The sequence below is a fragment of the Microcaecilia unicolor genome, chromosome 1 (genome assembly GCF_901765095.1).
Source record: "Microcaecilia unicolor chromosome 1, aMicUni1.1, whole genome shotgun sequence".
NCBI lineage: Eukaryota > Metazoa > Chordata > Amphibia > Gymnophiona > Siphonopidae > Microcaecilia > Microcaecilia unicolor.
Window position 1 is genome coordinate 154,413,908 of NC_044031.1, and position 18,127 is coordinate 154,432,034.

At 45.6% G+C, this 18,127-nt stretch overlaps 1 protein-coding gene across 3 annotated transcripts in view; it reads right to left on the reverse strand.

Annotated features, from left to right (window-relative positions):
• SNX13 (sorting nexin 13) overlaps nt 1–18,127 on the reverse strand; it is a 483,917-nt gene that overhangs the window by 37,529 nt on the left and 428,261 nt on the right. For all 3 annotated transcript variants that reach the window (XM_030201510.1, XM_030201500.1, XM_030201519.1), the window contains 2 exons: nt 6,381–6,526; nt 3,312–3,380 (listed from right to left, as the gene is read on the reverse strand). In XM_030201510.1, the coding sequence (XP_030057370.1) occupies nt 3,312–3,380; nt 6,381–6,526 (215 nt within the window). The remainder of the gene's footprint in view (nt 1–3,311; nt 3,381–6,380; nt 6,527–18,127) is intronic.

Genomic DNA, 18,127 nt, shown 5'->3' on the forward strand with positions numbered 1-18,127 from the left:
CCACTGTCCTATACTGGATGAGTATTGGTCTCATATAGAGGACACTATTCCCCATATTCTAGATTTTAAGATCTCTCTAACATACAAAATCATAATCACGGGAGAATTTGGTTTAGACACGGTAATACAACCTCAAATAGCCAAATTATTACGTATATTGATTCAAGTTGCTTTAAAACTGATATGTCAGAATTGGAAGGACTTTACGAAGTTATCTTATGATATGTGGTGGAATACAGTATGTCTTTACGCTAAATATGAAAAAGCTGCTGCAGAAAAATGTGGCTCCCTTTTAGCATTTAATAAAACCTGGTCTCCTATACTCAATTACTCATCTAGTTAATATTAATTATTATAATCTATGCAAATATAAATGGGTACTAATTACATATATATGTATAATTTCTTATCTCCACCTCTAACATTTAATAATATGCTTATTCCTATAGATATACAAGACCTGTAATGAAACAGAATCAGGGATCCTAGAGTTGATATAAACACTGTCTATAATTCTTCTACAAGTCAGTGTACATAATCAAACTTGTTAAAACTGTTATTAAGTCACTGGTACTTAATTTCCTATCTTTTTGTTATTTCAAAATTAATAAAAATAATTGAACAAAAAAAAACCAATGCCAATTTAAAAGAAACAATTTCTTATGTCAATCCTACTAAGAAAATCAATTCCATATCAGATTAAAAGAGCCTAGCTAAAAATATGGCCTTGCATTTTAAATGAGGACTCAGAAAGTGTAGTTGAAGATTATCACACAAACCCCTATTCCTGTTGGACATCTGCATCATTTGGATGCAAAGGCAATTTGTTCTGCAGCTTTTCACTTGTAGTACAGATGCTACAGCTGTGCAGTATTGAGTTCCAATTTTATATTCATTCAAGGATCAATAAAACCAATACTGGCAGAATTTCTCAGGCTGCAGAAAATTATTACCTATCAGAGTGTCAACGGGAGTTTCAAGACAATATTTGTGAGCGTTGGGCAAGTCACTTCATCCTCTACTGCTTCTGTACAAACTCATGATAAACCTTGGGCAGGGACCTATTAACTGCACCTGAATTTGTAACTTTATCTGAGCTTGGATTTGGGAAAAGCAATAATTAAATCAAAAATCCAAATGCAAAACATTGCTTTCAGATTCAGCTTAATTCTACCTGGTATGCTGCAAACCAGGGGGTCTCCAAACTTCAGAAGGCCACATACTATTTGGATTTTTAGGATTTCTACAATGGAAATATTTCTCATGCATATTCATTGTGGAAATCCTGAAGCCCCTAATGGAGTTTCTGCCCTTAATGAGTTTTGGGGCCCCTGTTGTAAAAAGACTAGAACCAGTTACATAGTGAAACAATGCATTTAAAACTTGAAACAGAAAAATCCAGATAAAAAAAAAAAATCTCAAAATTAAAAACAACAAAATCATGTTGGTATTAATATTGCATTTTCCTTCAGATTTATATTTAGACTTAGGGCTGCACTTTGATTAAAATTCTTAATCGCAATTAATAATTTTAATATTGTGATTGTGTAATTAAAGGCAGGGGTGTAGCCAGCAGTCCATTTTGGTGGGGCACCGGGGGGGGGGGGGGGGGGGGGGGGTCATACATCATCATGCCAAAGCCCCAGCAGTCGAAAAAATCAAGTGCCAAAGGTACCCCTTCCCCTTCAGTCATTGGTGTGCCTCTAGTCACTTATGCCAGCACTCCACAAGCATGCTCAGTTCATGCCCAAATCCAACACCTCTCTCTTTCTTCCCTCCCTCCAAGTCCAACATCTCTCTCTCTCTCCCTTCATTTCCCTCCTTCCATCCTTCTCTCCCTCCCCTCATGGCTCTGCCCACGGCTCTCTCTCAAATCCCACCTCCCCCCTCCCACACAGTCCGATGTAAGCATCTCTCCCCCTCCTATCCCTGCCCGTTGCTCTCTCTCTCAAGTTCCTTCTCCCTACTGCCCTGTGCACCTTTTGAAAAGCAAGCAAGTCTTCAGCTCTGCATCACCAGTGGCAGCCATACTCAAAGGCTGCCAAAACCCTGCGCCAGCCCTTTCCCTCTGACCCGCCCTTCCAAAAACAGGAAATTACATCACAAGGGGCAGGACAGGTCAGAGAGAAAGGCTAGGTGTAGGCCACAGGCAGCCTTTAAGTATGGCTGCCGGTACTGCTGCAGGGCTGAAGACGTGCTTGAGGGAGGGAAAGATGCTGGGCCATGCAAAAGGGGTGGGAGAAGGAGGGTAGCATGCATTATTAAACTGCCATTGAACGTTTAAATCACAAATAATAATTGACATGTTATCGTGTAGCCCTAGTCTGTATTAGTTTTTAATTATGATTTTACTGTGATACTTTTTCAGGATGAAACAGATCACACTGACACAAATAGCATAAATACCACAGTAACAATTAACGTATGTTTTCAGGGAAGGAGAGGTTTAAAATCAAGAGGCATGACCTTAATAGATATTTGCACCCCTCAAAAAAAATAATAAGCATATAGAAAATAACTGAAAATGAAAGCTAAGTATATGCAAAAGAAAGTGGTGTGTAGATATCTTGTGGAACCTAGCTAACATAATGTAAATGAAAAAAACAAAACCAAAGATTTGATGAACATATACATGGTTTTAAATATGTAAACGGTAAAGGCAATTCTCTAAAGAGCGACTAAATTAGGCATCAATAGTGCACACAAATATATAAAATACTAGAACTTAAGCATGTGATTGGTACCAATAAGTGGTAGTTACACACACATAAGGGTTAGGCACTATTCTTTAAATAGTTCATATAACAGATTTTACAAAGCTGTAGTAGAAAGTGGCCTTAGCGCGCCCTAACTCAGGTCTTTCCTGCACATCAAGGCCATTTTTACCGCAGCTTGAAAACGGCTAATTTTCCATTTTCCAAATCAATGGTCACACATGCAACTGCAATGGGGTGCTAATGTGGGTGGAGTATGGGTGTTTCACTTAGCAACATGCAACTTATAGAACACTTTCAGTTGTGCGCATTGCATGGCACACTTAGGCACATCCACTTATGTCTGATATTCAGAAGACATATGTGGCCATACCTAAGTTTTGGCACACCAAAGCAGCTTTGCGCTAGTATTCTACAACCCCTTAGGTGCACCTTTAAGCCACAATTGGTGCTAAATGCATCCCTTTGTGGCACCTTAAATTCTAGCACCGATTTATAGAATTGCCCCCAGTATGCCTGCATTAATTATGGGAAAATTACAAAATCAGTAGATGTGAAAGATTACGTTACATTTTTTAGATACTGAGAAAGATATACCTAAAACGTTTCACAAAATCAGCCACTTGCTCAGGTGATGTCATCCAGTCTACATGGTCAACAATTTTTCTAAATGAAAACAAAACAAGTATTATATTTTTAATTATCTTTACATAGGACAAAATAAAACACTGTTACAAGGGCAATATAGATAGCCAAAGCTTTAGCAATGTGTTTATAATGGAAAGTTAGCTAGCATATACATTTCATCTTACCTGAAAAATTATACTACCAATATAATGCACTATGTCAACACTTTCTGGACGGACTATGCAAGTGAGTTGGGATGCCTTATCAGCATTATTATTTAACTTGTATTTGACACCAATTTGTGTGTTATTACGTGATGCAGGCTGAGGTTAAACTGTATGCTGATGCTATACAGTTTGTTTTTTTCTGTAAATGAGAGCTTTTCTGTAGGAAGGGAGAAATTGGCAGAGTACTTAAGATCAAGTTATGGATGCAAGCAAATTATTTAGCACTGAATGTTTCAAAGACTAAAGTGATGCTTGTAACAAGGTCAACTAATGACATAGACTATAAACCTGTTGTGTTTGAAAGGATGCAGATCCCAATTAAGAACCAGATTATGAGTTTGGGTGTTATTACTGACTCGAGGTTGACAATGCAGGCACAAGTTTCTAGATTAGTACAGTCATGTTTTTTTTTTCAGTTAAAAGTTCTGATTAAGTTGAAATACCTGTTGCAAAGTATGAATCTCAGATAGTCTTTCACTGGGAATTATGAAAGCCAGAATTCATGTGCTGCAGGTAGTACAGCATGCTGCAGTACACATGATTTTTGGTTTAGGACTTTTTGAATCTGTTACAGGTGTAATGAAAGCTCTTCACTGGTTGCCAACTGCTTTTAGAGTTCATTTTAAACTGCTTTTATTGGTTTTTAAGATTTGTATGATTTAGTTCCTGTCTATTTTAGGAAGGTGTTGCAGTGTTAGAGGACCACATGAGCATTACGTTCTGAAAATAGACAGCGTTTGAACTGCTTTTATGTTATAGCAAAGGCAGTATTATCTTATGCTGGCCCTATTGAACGGAATGAACTAACTTTGAGGCTCTGTTGCAGAAGCTTGACAGGCATATTTTGGGATTTAATTCAGTATGTATGAAAATGATGATGATTTTGCGTTTGTATGTGATTTTTCAAAACTACTGTGCTTATTTTGTAACCCAACTAGTTAATAGGCAGGCAATATATGCTTTAAATATATAAAATAAACTATAACAATCTTGCTTGAGAAAACAAAACACAATGTTGTACTAGAGTAACTTTTAAAGCTAAGTCACAATTTGGCAACTTCATTGTTCCCAGCATTAAGAGAGAAACGCTTAAAACTTCTGGAGTAAATAAGAGTCCTATAGAACTTTCCATGACACTTGAAATCTGGAGATTTAATCTTATAAGACAAAGGTTGGAGTACACAATTGATAATAGGAACAAGGATATTTTTTATTATCAGCATTAGTTGTTCCAATATGTTTCATTTGAACAGCAGAATAAGTTTCTTCTATTGTACGGTTTCATGTATATCACTCTTATTTGAAGCATTAAAAGATTTTAGAACCAGTGACTGATTCCATTTCTCTGCCATTCAGTTTTAAGATTTTCTTGAGACCCCTGATGCAGGCATATGCTTATGCCAAAATACATCTGTGTCAGGTCATTTCTCAGTGACAACTGATGCTGGTAATAAAGAATCAACTGATTAATATTCTGATTAATATTCTTCGTCAGATCGGAAATAAGCAAATGTGGTAGCAGATAGTATATATAAGAGAAACATCAACGTGTAGTAACTATAAATTCAGCAGCATCTCTTCTTTGTCACATTTGTGTGACATAAACAGAGATGGGGAAAGGGATCTTGAGGTGATAGTATCTGAGGATTTGAAGGCGACGAAACAGTGTGACAAAGCGGTGGCTGTATCTAGAAGGTTGTTGGGCTGTATAGAGAGAGGTGTGACCAGCAGAAGAAAGGGAGTGTTGATGCCCCTGTATAAGTCGTTGGTGAGGCCTCATCTGGAGTATTGTGTTCAGTTTTGGAGGCCGTATCTTGCTAAGGATGTAAAAAGAATCAAAGCGGTGCAAAGAAAAGCTACGAGAATGGTATGGGATTTGCGTTACAAGACGTATGAGGAGAGACTTGCTGACCTGAACATGTATACCCTGGAGGAAAGGAGAAACAGGGGTGATATGATACAGACGTTCAAATATTTGAAAGGTATTAATCCGCAAACGAACCTTTTCCGGAGATACGAAGGCGGTAGAACGAGAGGACATGAAATGAGATTGAAGGGGGGCAGACTCAAGAAAAATGTCAGGAAGTATTTCTTCACGGAGAGAGTGGTGGATGCTTGTAATGCCCTCCCGCGGGAGGTGGTGAAGAAAACGGTAACGGAATTCAAACATGCGTGGGATAAACATAAAGGAATCCTATTCAGAAGGAATGGATCCTCAGGAGCTTAACCGAGATTGGATAGCAGAGCCGGTAGTGGGAGGCAGGGCTGGAGGTTGGGAGGCGGGGATAGTGCTGGGCAGACTTATACGGTCTGTGCCAGAGCCGGTGGTGGGAGGCAGGGACAGTGCTGGGCAGACATACGGTCTGTGCCAGAGCCGGTGGTGGGAGGCGGGGCTGGTTGGTGGGAGGCGGGGACAGTGCTGGGCAGACTCATATGGTCTGTGCCAGAGCCGGTGGTGGGAGGCAGGGATAGTGCTGGGCAGACTTATACAGAGCACAGGCACAAATCAAAGTAGGGTATACACAAAAGGTAGCACACATGAGTTGTCTTGTTGGGCAGACTGGATGGACCGTGCAAGTCTTTTTTCTGCCGTCATCTACTATGTTACTATGTTACTATCAATTGTGTACTCCTTTTTTTTTTCCGTCTCATCTGTGGTTCATTCCATTCGTGGAGGATTATTTTCCTTCTCTTTTGTGATTTAATCTTAAGTGTCAAGCAAATACCCAACTCTAGATATCAGATGGCTAGCTATGGAAGTAGGTGTGCTTCAGCACTCACAAGCAAGAGTGCATAATGTGCAAAAACATACCTATTAATTGTGTCACCATATGTTGCCCTAATAAGCTGCTGTAGTAAGTTTTTGATATTTCTTCGTAGCCATTGATTTCTCTCCTTTAAATCAAAGACTTCATCCATAAGAAGCAGCATTACTCTGAGAGGAATATTGTCATCCACCTAGTAGAATTCAAAAGATATAGAAAAACTATAGGATATCATCTAGAAAATACTTTAGCATATACTAATACATATTGGTGCTACAGGATCTTAATTACTACTTTCATTTAAAATGTGTTTCCGTCATCTATATGAACCTCTGCTGCAAACTGGGTTGATTTACTAAACTTGTTTTGTATTAGATAAGGAATGGGCAAATGTCTGGTAAATCAGATCCTATGTTTTCCTCAAAGCAATGTTACTTTATACAGAATCTTTCTTGTCTCCTTCTCAAAATGCTTTAATGATGCAGAACTAGTGAAACCTTTCTGTGAGCTAATTTGTCCACTTAATCAACCACAATCATTTACACCCTTTCATTTAGTTCTGGCAGTTTAATCTCTACAACAGCAGCATTTAAACAAGAACTGTCTTGAGTACAAACTGAGGGACTGATGAAATACAGTAATAGGCCATGTTATCCTTTAGCATAATGGTTTACTTTTGATTTTTCCATGCTAAACTTACTCCAGATGCAGTAAAGATTTCAGCATGGAAAAATCTGCAGTAAAAAGATTATGCTAAATAGTAATATAGTCTGATGGAAACCTACTGAATTTGGAATTGCTACAGATGCAAAAAAAAAAAAAAGCCAAAATTTAAGGTATTAAAAATATTTTTTCTCCTGTAGTACAAGGCTTTTGTGTGGGGAAATCTTGCCTGACCAATTTACTTCAATTCTTTGAAGAAGTGAACAAACATGTGGACAACGGGGAGCCAGCTGATATTGTGTATCTGGATTTTCAAAAGGCTTTTGACAAGGTACCTCATGAAAGGCTACAGAGGAAATTGGAGGGTCATGGGATAGGAGGAAATGTCCTATTGTGGATTCAAAACTGGTTGAAGGATAGGAAACAGAGAGTGGTGTTAAATGGGCAGTATTCACAATGGAGAACAGTAGTTAGTGGGGCCCCTCAGGGGTCTGTGCTAGGACTGCTGCTTTTTAACATATTTATAAATGATTTAGAGATGGGAGTAACTAGCGAGGTAATTAAATTTGCTGATAACACAAACTTATTCAAAGTCGTTAACTTGCGACAGGATTGTAAAAAATTACAGAAGGACCTTACGAGACTGGGAGACTGGGCGGCTAAATGGCAGATGACGTTTAATGTGAGCAAGTGCAAGGTGATGCATGTGGGGAAAAAAGAACCCAAATTTTAGCTATGTCATGCAAGGTTCCACGTTAGGAGTTACAGACCAAGAAAGGGATCTGGGTGTCGTCGTCGATAATACACTGAAACCTTCTGCTCAGTGTGCTAGGAAAGCGAATAGATTGTTGGGTATTATTAGGAAAGGTATGGAAAACAGGTGTGAGGATGTTATAATGCCATTGTATCGCTCCATGGTGAGACCGCACCTTGAGTATTATGTTCAATACTGGTCGCCGCATCTCAAGAAAGATATAGTGGAAATGGAAAAGGTGCAGCGAAGGGAGACTAAAATAATAGCGGGGATGGGACGACTTCCCTATGAAGAAAGACTAAGGAGGCTAAAGCTTTTCAGCTTGGAGAAGAGACGGTTGAGGGGAGACATGATTGTGGTATATAAAATAATGAGTGGAGTGGAACAGGTGGAAGTGAAGCCTCTGTTCTCGCTTTCCAAAAATACTAGGACTAGGGGGCATGCGATGAAACTACAGTGGAGTAAATTTAAAACAAATCAGAGAAAATGTTTCTTCACCCAACGCGTAATTAAACTGGAATTCATTGCCAGAGAACGTGGTGAAGGCGGTTAGCTTAGCAGAGTTTAAAAAGGAGTTAGACGGTTTCCTAAAGGACAAGTCCATAAACCGCTACTAAATGGACTTGGGAAAAATCCACAATTCCAGGAATAACATGCATAGAATGTTTGTATGTTTGGGAAGCTTGCCAGGTGCCTATCGGTTCAAAACTCTGCTGCCCGTCTCGTCTTCCGCCAGGGTCGCTTTACTCATACTACCCCTCTCCTCAAGATCCTTCACTGGCTCCCTATCCGTTTTCACATCCTGTTCAAACTTCTTCTACTAACCTATAAATGTACTCACTCTGTTGCTCCCAGTATCTCTCCACACTCGTCCTTCCCTACACCCCTTCCTGTGCACTCCGCTCCATGGATAAATCCTTCTTATCTGTTCCCTTCTCCACTACTGCCAACTCCAGACTTCGCGCCTTCTGTCTCGCTGTACCCTACACCTGGAATAAACTTCCTGAGCCCCTACGTCTTGCCCCATCCTTGGTCACCTTTAAATCTAGACTGAAAGCTCACCTCTTTAACATTGCTTTTGACTCGTAACCACTTATAACCACTCGCCTCCACCTACCCTCCTCTCTTTCCTGTACACATTAATTGATTTGATTACTTTATTTTTTGTCTATTAGATTGTAAGCTCTTTGAGCAGGGACTGTCTTTCTTCTATGTTTGTGCAGCGCTGCGTACGCCTTGTAGCGCTATAGAAATGCTAAATAGTAGTAGTAGTAGACAGGATGCTGGGCTCGATGGACCTTTGGTCTTTTCCCAGTGTGGCATTACTTATGTACTTAGGTAAGGTCTCTTTACTTCAGCTCAGGACTGAAGTAAAGATGTTATATGGGAGCATCAGGGTCACCTGAGGTGAAACGAAGCATTTAACCTCAGAAAACTCGTAGCCCAAGTGGACCTGGTAGCCTTCCTATATATGGAAAAAGAAAAAAAGCATCACTGGGCCTTTTTTAGGTATGTTAAAAGTAAGAAGCTGGCAAAAGAATCGGTTGGACCGCTAGATGACCGAGGGGTAAAAGGAGCAATCAGGATATTAAACAGATTAAATGAATTCTTTGCTTTGGTCCTTACCGAGGAAGATTTGGGAGAGATACTGGTGCCAGAAATGGTATTCGAAGCTGACGAGTTGGAGAAACTGAATGAAATCTCTATAAACCTAGAGGATGTAATGCGGCAATTTGACAAATTGAAGAGTAGCAAATCTCCTGGACTGGATGGTATTCATCCCAGAGTACTGATAGAATTGAAAAATGAACTGGTACAACTATTGTTAGTAATATGTAATTTAACTTTAAAATCGAGTATGGTACCAGAAAATTGGAGGGTAGCCCATGTAATGCCAATATTTAAAAAAGGATCCAGAGTGGATCCGGGAAATTATAGATCGGTGAGCCTGACGTCGGTGCCAGGCAAAATGATAGAGACTATTATAAAGAACAAAATTACAGAGCATATTCAAAAGCATGGATTAATGAGACAAAGCCAACATGGATTTAGTGAAATCTTGCCCCACATTTCTTTGAAGGGGTGAACAAACATGTGGATAAAGGCGACCTGGTTGGTATTGTGTAGCTGGATTTTCAAAAGGCGTTTGACAAAGTACCTCATGAAAGACTACAGAAGAAATTAGAGGGTCATGGGATAGGAGGTAAGGTAAAATTATGTATCATACCTGATAATTTTCTTTCCATTAATCATAGCTGATCAATCCATAGACTGGTGGGTTGTGTCCATCTACCAGCAGGTGGAGATAGAGAGCAAACTTTTGCCTCCCTATATGTGGTCATGTGCTGCCGGAAACTCCTCAGTATGTCGATATCAAAGCTCCATCCGCAGGACTCAGCACTTAGAGAATTACACCCACGAAGGGACACTCTGCCCAGCTCACCACCGCCGAAACGGGGGAGGGGAATTAACCCAGCTCATCCCCACACAAGTGGGGGAGGGGAATCCGTCCAGCTCATCCCTGCGGAGCGGGGGAGGGACACCACACCCGCCGATGCGGGGGGGATCTGGCTTATCCTGCAACCGCAACCGCGGGAGGAGCTGACTGACCCTAACACCGCCGAAGCGGGAGGGGTACAAAGCTGCCCTACAGCCGCACGAAGCGGGAGGGAGTGCCGGCAGAATTTAAATCTCAATCCAGCCCCGTAAAACGGAGGGGAGAGGAATGCAGCAGCTCACTGTAACACAAACTCGTCTCAACTCTTGAAGAATCCAAGTGAAAAAACTTGAACACGAAGTCTTTCTGAAGTAACTGAAGACTAAACTTGAACCTGAAATGCAACCAGAATAAAAACAGTACAGATATCTGGGAGGGGCTATGGATTGATCAGCTATGATTAATGGAAAGAAAATTATCAGGTATGATTATACATAATTTTACCTTCCATATCATCAAGCTGATCAATCCATAGACTGGTGGGATGTACCGAAGCAGTACTCACCCAGGGCGGGACATTGAACTCCCTGACCTCAACACTGAAGCTCCAAACCGGGCCTCCGCCCGTGCAGCCACAGTCAAGCGGTAATGCTTGGAGAATGTATGAGCCGAAGCCCAAGTTGCCGCCTTGCATATCTCTTCCAAGGAGACGGACCCGGCCTCTGCCATCGAGGCCGCCTGAGCTCTAGTGGAGTGAGCCTTCAGCTGGATAGGCGGCACCTTCCCCGCGGCCACATAAGCCGCTGCAATGGCTTCCTTGACTCATCTTGCCACTGTAGGCTTAGCAGCCTGCAGACCCTTACGAGGACCTGCAAACAGGACAAACAGATGATCCGATTTCCGGAACTCATTGGTCACTTCCAAGTATCTGATGACTCGTCTCACATCCAGATATTTAAGAGCAGAGTACTCCTCTGGGTAGTCCTCCCTACGAAAGGAAGGGAGACAGAGCTGCTGATTCACATGGAAGCGAGAAACAATCTTGGGCAGGAAGGAAGGCACTGTGCGAATAGTCACTCCTGCCTCAGTGAACTGCAGAAAGGGCTCTCGACATGAGAGCGCCTGGAGCTCGGAAACTCTTCTGGCTGAAGTGATAGCCACCAAAAAGACTGCTTTCAACGTCAGGTCTTTCAGAGATGCCCTCGACAAGGGTTCAAAAGGCGGCTTCTGCAATGCTCTTAGCACCAGGTTGAGATTCCACGCAGGCACCACTGAGTGCAGAGGAGGGCGCAGGTGATTAACTCCCTTGAGAAAGCGCACCACATCTGGCTGCGAAGCCAGGGAAGCACCCTTCAGGCGGCCCCTGAAGCAAGCCAGAGCCGCTACCTGGACTTTAAGGGAACTGAGCGACAGGCCTTTCTCCAGACCTTCTTGCAGGAACGCCAACACTGAAGAAATTGGAGCAGTGAAGGGAGAAAGTGAGCCTGCTTCACACCACGCTGCAAATATACGCCAAACCCTGGCGTAAGCAGTAGAAGTAGAGCGCTTCCTCGCTCTCAGCATAGTGGCGATGACCTTGTCTGAGAAGCCCTTCTTTCTCAGACGCTACAGCTCAATAGCCAGGCCGTAAGACCAAAGGGGGAGGGATCCTCCATCACCACGGGACCCTGATGTAACAGGCCCTGCTCCACTGGCAGCCGCAGAGGATCGTCGACTGAGAGCCTGATCAAGTCCGCATACCAGGGACGTCTGGGCCAATCCGGACCCACCAGGATTACCCTGCCGGGATGCTTTGCCACCCGGTCTAGCACCCTGCCCAACATGGGCCAGGGCGGGAACACATAGAGAAGCTCTTGAGTCGGCCACTGTTGGAGAAGAGCATCTACTCCCAGGGATCGAGGGTCCCGTCCTCTGCTGAAAAAGCGCGGCACTTGGCAATTGGCCGATGACGCCATCAGATCTAGGCTCGGCTGGCCCCAGCGCTTCGTGATGTCCAAGAACGCCTGAGCAGATAGCTGCCACTCTCCGGGCTCCAAGGTATGGCGACTGAGAAAGTCCGCCTTGACATTCATGACTCCGGCAATGTGGGCCGCTGACAGCTGCTCCAGGTTCGCTTCTGCCCACTGGCATAGATTCATAGCCTCCTTGGCTAGAGGGGCGCTCTTGGTACCTCCCTGGCGGTTGACATAGGCCACAGCCGTGGCATTGTCCGACAGGACCCGTACCGGCTTCAACACCAGTACCGGGATGAACTCCAAAAGCGCCAACCGAATGGCTCTGAGTTCCAGGAGGTTGATAGACCACTTTGCCTCTGCAGGAGACCAGAGCCCCTGCGCTGTCCTTCCCAAGCAGTGGGCTCCCCAGCCCGACAAAGAGGCGTCCGTCGTGACGACAATCCACTCCGGGGTCACCAGAGGCATTTCCGCAGACAACTTGTCTGTCTGCATCCACCAGCTCAGCGCCTTGCGCACTGCTGGGTCCAAGGGAAGGCGCACAGCATAATCCTCCGACATCGGAGTCCAGCGCTGCAGCAGAGATTGTTGTAGTGGTCTCATATGAGCCCTGGCCCAGGGCACTACTTCCATCGTGGCCGTCATAGAGCCCAACAGCTGCACATAGTCCCAAGCCCGAAGAGGAGAGGCTACTAGGAACTGGTCCACCTGAGCCTGAAGCTTGACAATCCGATTGTCTGGCAGGAACACTCTGCCCACTTGGGTGTCGAATCTAACTCCCAGATACTCCAGGGACTGAGTCGGGCGCAGCTGGCTTTTCTCCCAGTTGATGATCCATCCCAGGGAGCTCAAAAGAGCAACTACCCGGTCCACAGCTTTGCCGCACTCTGCATAAAAGGGGGCTCGGATCAACCAGTCGTCCAGATAAGGATGGACTTGTACTCCTTCCTTTCGCAGGAAGGCCGCGATGACCACCATTACTTTGGAAAAGGTCCGCGGAGCAGTAGCCAACCTGAACGGGAGGGCTCTGAACTGGAAGTGTCGGCCCAGGACTGCAAAACGCAGAAAGCGTTGATGAGGAGGCCAGATGGGAATATGCAAGTACGCTTCCTTGATGTCCAAGGATGCCAGGTACTCCCCTGCCTTCACTGCCGCTATAACAGAGCGGAGAGTCTCCATGCGAAAGTGCCGCACTTTCAAGGCCCGATTGACCCCTTTGAGGTCGAGGATAGGCCGGACAGAACCTCCTTTCTTTGGTACCCCAAAGTAAATGGAGTAACGCCCCTTGCCAAGCTGACTTTCTGGCACCGGAACGACCGCACCCAGGCGGATCAGATTGTCCAAAGTCTGCTGCACTGCCACAGCTTTGACCGGAGACTTGCAGGGAGAGAGTACAAACCCGTCTCTTAAGGGTCGGCAGAACTCTAGCTTGTAGCCGTCTCTGATGACTTCCAGCACCCAAGCGTCTGAAATTATTGTGGTCCACTCGCCCAGAAACGAGGACAGCCGTCCTCCAATCTGCACTGGGGCGTGGACCAAGGCCCCGTCATTGGGTACGAGACCCTGGGGGAGGACCGGAGGGAGCACCTCCGGGACGGCGGTCTCTGCGAAAGGAATGCTGCTTGGGGGAGAAATTCCTCTTAAAGGAAGAGGGGGCAGAGGAACCCGACCTGCCCGGGCGGTACCGACGGGCTTCCTGAAACCGTCCTCTGGAGGTACCGGGACGAGTACTAGCCCGAGCCCTGACCTCTGGTAACTTCTTGCCCTTAGACGTGCCGAGATCGGTCACGATTTTGTCCAGCTCGACCCCAAAGAGCAGCTTGCCTTTAAAAGGCAATCTAGCCAGGCGGGATTTAGAGGCGTGGTCAGCTGACCAATGTTTCAGCCAAAGCCACCGCCGTGCAGAGATTGTCTGAGCCATGCCTTTAGCTGAGGCCCTCAAGACATCATACAGCAAGTCTGCCAAATAGGCTAAGCCCGATTCCAGGGCCGGCCAATCAGCCCTCAAGGAATGATCCGAGGGGGAAGCCCGCTGCACCATAGTCAGGCACGCCCTGGCCACATAGGAGCCGCAAACTGAGGCCTGCAAACTTAAAGCAGCCGCCTCAAAGGACGACCTTAAGGCCGCCTCCAATCTTCTGTCTTGGGCGTCCTTTAGGGCCGTGCCACCTTCCACCGGCAACGCCGTTTTCTTAGTCACCGCAGTGATTAAAGAATCCACGGTAGGCCACAGATAGGCCTCACGTTCACTTTCAGTCAAAGGATAGAGGCGGGACATAGCCCTAGCCACTTTAAGGCTCGCTTCAGGGACATACCATTGAGCCGAAATTAAGGTGTGCATGGCATCATGCACGTGGAAGGTTCTAGGCGGGCGCTTCGTCCCCAGCATAATGGCAGAGCCAACAGGGGCTGAGGGAGAGACGTCCTCCGGAGAGGAAATCTTCAAAGTGTCCATGGCCTGTATCAACAGGTTGGGCAAATCCTCTGAGCTAAAAAGCCGCGCTGCAGAGGGGTCATCCGCTCCATCCGAGCGGGGATCCGTCTCCTCCAAGGAATCCGCAAAGGACCGTTGGGAGAACTCAGATACGCTGCCCTCATCTACATCGGAGGAGACAAAGTCCTCCAAGGCCTGGGAATCAACCCGAGGGCGTTTACCTCTGGGAACCTCAACCTCTTTACCAGACGAGGGAGCAGGGGCAGCGTTTTGCATAAGGAAGGCCTGATGCAGCAGCAAAACAAACTCGGGGGAGAAACCCCCCAGACTGTGCACTTCCGCAGCCTGGGCTACAGCCCTAGACGCACCCTCAACCGGCGCTCGCAAGAGCGGGGGAGAGACATGCTGCGCATACAAAATGGCGTCCGGCGCGACACTCCGCGAAGGAGCCGCGCGGGAAGAACGGCGCTTAACTTTAGCCGCTTTTGTGCCGTCGCCCAAATTAAGGGCGTTCATGGCATTAATGTCTCCAACCTCAAGGGCGGCCCAAGAAGAAGCCGTCCGAGCCGCGTGGCCGGCCAAGATAGCGGAGGCGAGGAGCGGGGGATGGGCGTTTATGGCGGGAAAAACCGCCACGCCGGAGGAAGGACCGGGACATTCATCGGTCACGAAACTGTCACCCAACAAGGGCGAATCAGGCTTTAAGACCCCCGCATCCCCTCTAGAAGCGCTCAAGCGATCCGGGGAGCGACTCTTTGCGCCCTCGCCCTCCGACGCCATATGCCACGAGGAGAAAAATCGGGGAACCCCCTGCCCGCTATAAAAAGGTAAAAATTACCTGCTTGCCGCTCCGAGCTGTAACGACCTGGTGTCCCAGTGAGTAGCTGCAATAAACGTTTAAATAAACGTCGAAATAAACGCCTTTAAGGACGTTCAAAATTTTTTTTTTTTTTAACGGAGCCAGCGGGAGGGGGGAGAAAAGGAGGGACCTGGCACCACCAGGTTTGCACTTGCTCAAAAGAGCCCTCAACCCCAGGCACTCAACAAAACCTAAGAATTAGGCTTGGAGGCCTAGCCAGAGCTGCTGCTGTGTGTGACCACCACCTGCTCAGATAGAGAACATACTGAGGAGTTTCCGGCAGCACATGACCACATATAGGGAGGCAAAAGTTTGCTCTCTATCTCCACCTGCTGGTAGATGGACACAACCCACCAGTCTATGGATTGATCAGCTTGATGATATGGAATGTCCTTTTGTGGATTAAAAACTGGTTAAAGGATAGAAAGCAGAGAGTAGGGTTAAATGGTCAGTATTCTCAATGGAGAAGGGTAGATAGTGGGGTTCCTCAGCGGTCTTGCTGGGACCGCTGCTTTTTAACATATTTATAAATGATCTAGAGATGGGAGTAACTAGTGAGGTAATTAAATTTGCTGACTACACAAAGTTATTCAAAGTTGCTAAATCTCGATTGTGAAAAATTACAAGAGGACCTTACGAGACTGGGAGTCTAAATGGCAGATGACGTTTAATGTGAGCAAGTGCAAAGAAATGCATATGGGAAAGAGGAACTCGAACTATAGCTACGTAATGCAAGGTTCCACGTTAGGAGTCACCGACCAAGAAAGGGATCTCGGCGTCGTTGTTGATGATACGTTGAAATCCTCTGCTCAGTGTGCTGCGGCGGCTAAGAAAGCAAATAGAATGTTAGGTATTATTAAGAAAGGAATGGAAAACAAAAGTGAGGACGTTATAATGCCTTTGCATCAATCCATGGTGCGACCACACCTCGAATATTGTGTTCAATTCTGGTCGTCACATCTCAAAAAAGATATAGTGGCATTAGAAAAGGTGCAAAAAAGGTCGACAAAAATGATAAAGGGGATGGAGAATAGACGGCTCAGGGGAGATATGATAAGAGGTCTATAAAATAATGAGTGGAGTGGAACGGGTAGACGTGAATCGTTTGTCTACTCTTTCCAAAAATACTACGACCAGGGGGAATGTGATGAAGCAAAGTAGTAAATTTAATACGACTAGGAGAAACTTTTTCTTCACTCAATGTGTAATTAAACTCTGGGATTCGTTGCCAGAGAATGTGGTAAAGGCGGTTAGCTTAGCAGGGTTTAAAATGGGTCTGGACAGCTTCCTAAAGGAAATGTCCATAGACCATTATTAAATGGACTTGTGGAAAATCCACTGTTTACTTCTGGGATAAGCAGCATAAAATGTATTGCGCTTTTTTGGGATCTTGCCAGGTATTTGTGACCTGGATTGGCCACTGTTGGAAACAGGATGTTGGGCTTGATGAACCTTTGGTTTGTCCAAGTATGGCAATACTTAAGTACTTATCCAGGGTCCTCCAAGACATCCAAGTACTGCTTCCTCCTCCCTTCAGTAATTCAGCACAGCCACACTTGCTCTCTGCCCGGGCTGTTAGCAAGGCTCATGTCATTGACACATACATGAGCTAGCAGCATAGCGAATGATACATACCTGTAGCAGGTATTCTCCGAGGACAGCAGGCTGATTGTTCTCACGACTGGGTTGACGTCCACGGCAGCCCCTCAAACCGGACGAAAAAACTCGTGGGATGTCCCGTACGCAGGGCATGCCCACCGCGCATGCGTGGCCGTCTTCCCGCCCGTGTGCGACCGTTCCCGCTCAGTTTAATGACAAGCAAAGAAAAGAGGAAAAATGCAACTCCAAAGGGGAGGAGGGAGGGAAGGTGAGAACAATCAGCCTGCTGTCCTCGGAGAACACCTGCTACAGGTATGTATCATGCGCTTTCTCCGAGGACAAGCAGGCTGCTTGTTCTCACGACTGGGGTATCCCTAGCTCTCAGGCTCACTTAAAACAAAAAAACAAGGTCAACTGAACCTCGCAATGGCAAGGGCAAAACAGAAATTGACCTACGAAGAACTAACAGAGTGCAGCCTGAACAGAATAAAACCGGGTCCTGGAGGGTGGAGTTGGATTCAAACCCCAAACAGATTCTGCAGCACCGACTGCCCAAACCGACTGTCGTGTCGGGTATCCTGCTGGAGGCAGTAATGTGATGTGAATGTGTGGACAGATGACCACGTCGCAGCCTTGCAAATCTCTTCAATAGTGGCTGACTTCAATTGGGCCACGGACGCAGCCAAGGCTCTAACTTTGTGAGCCGTGACATGACCCTCAAGAGTCAGCCCAGGCTGGGTGTAAGTGAAGGAAATGCAATCTGCTAGCCAATTGGAGATGGTGCGTTTCCCGACAGCGACCCCCTTCCTGTTGGGGTCGAAAGAAACAAACAATTGGGTGGACTGTCTGTGGGGCTGTGTCCGCTCCAGGTAGAAGGCCAATGCTCTTTTGCAGTCCAATGTGTGCAACTGACGTTCAGCAGGGCAGGTATGCGGTCTGGGAAAGAATGTTGGCAAGACGATTGACTGGTTAAGATGGAACTCCGACAACACCTTCGGCAGGAACTTAGGGTGAGTGCAGAGGACTACTATGTTATGATGAAATTTTGTATAAGGAGCATGAGCTACCAGGGCCTGCAGCTCACTGACTCTACAAG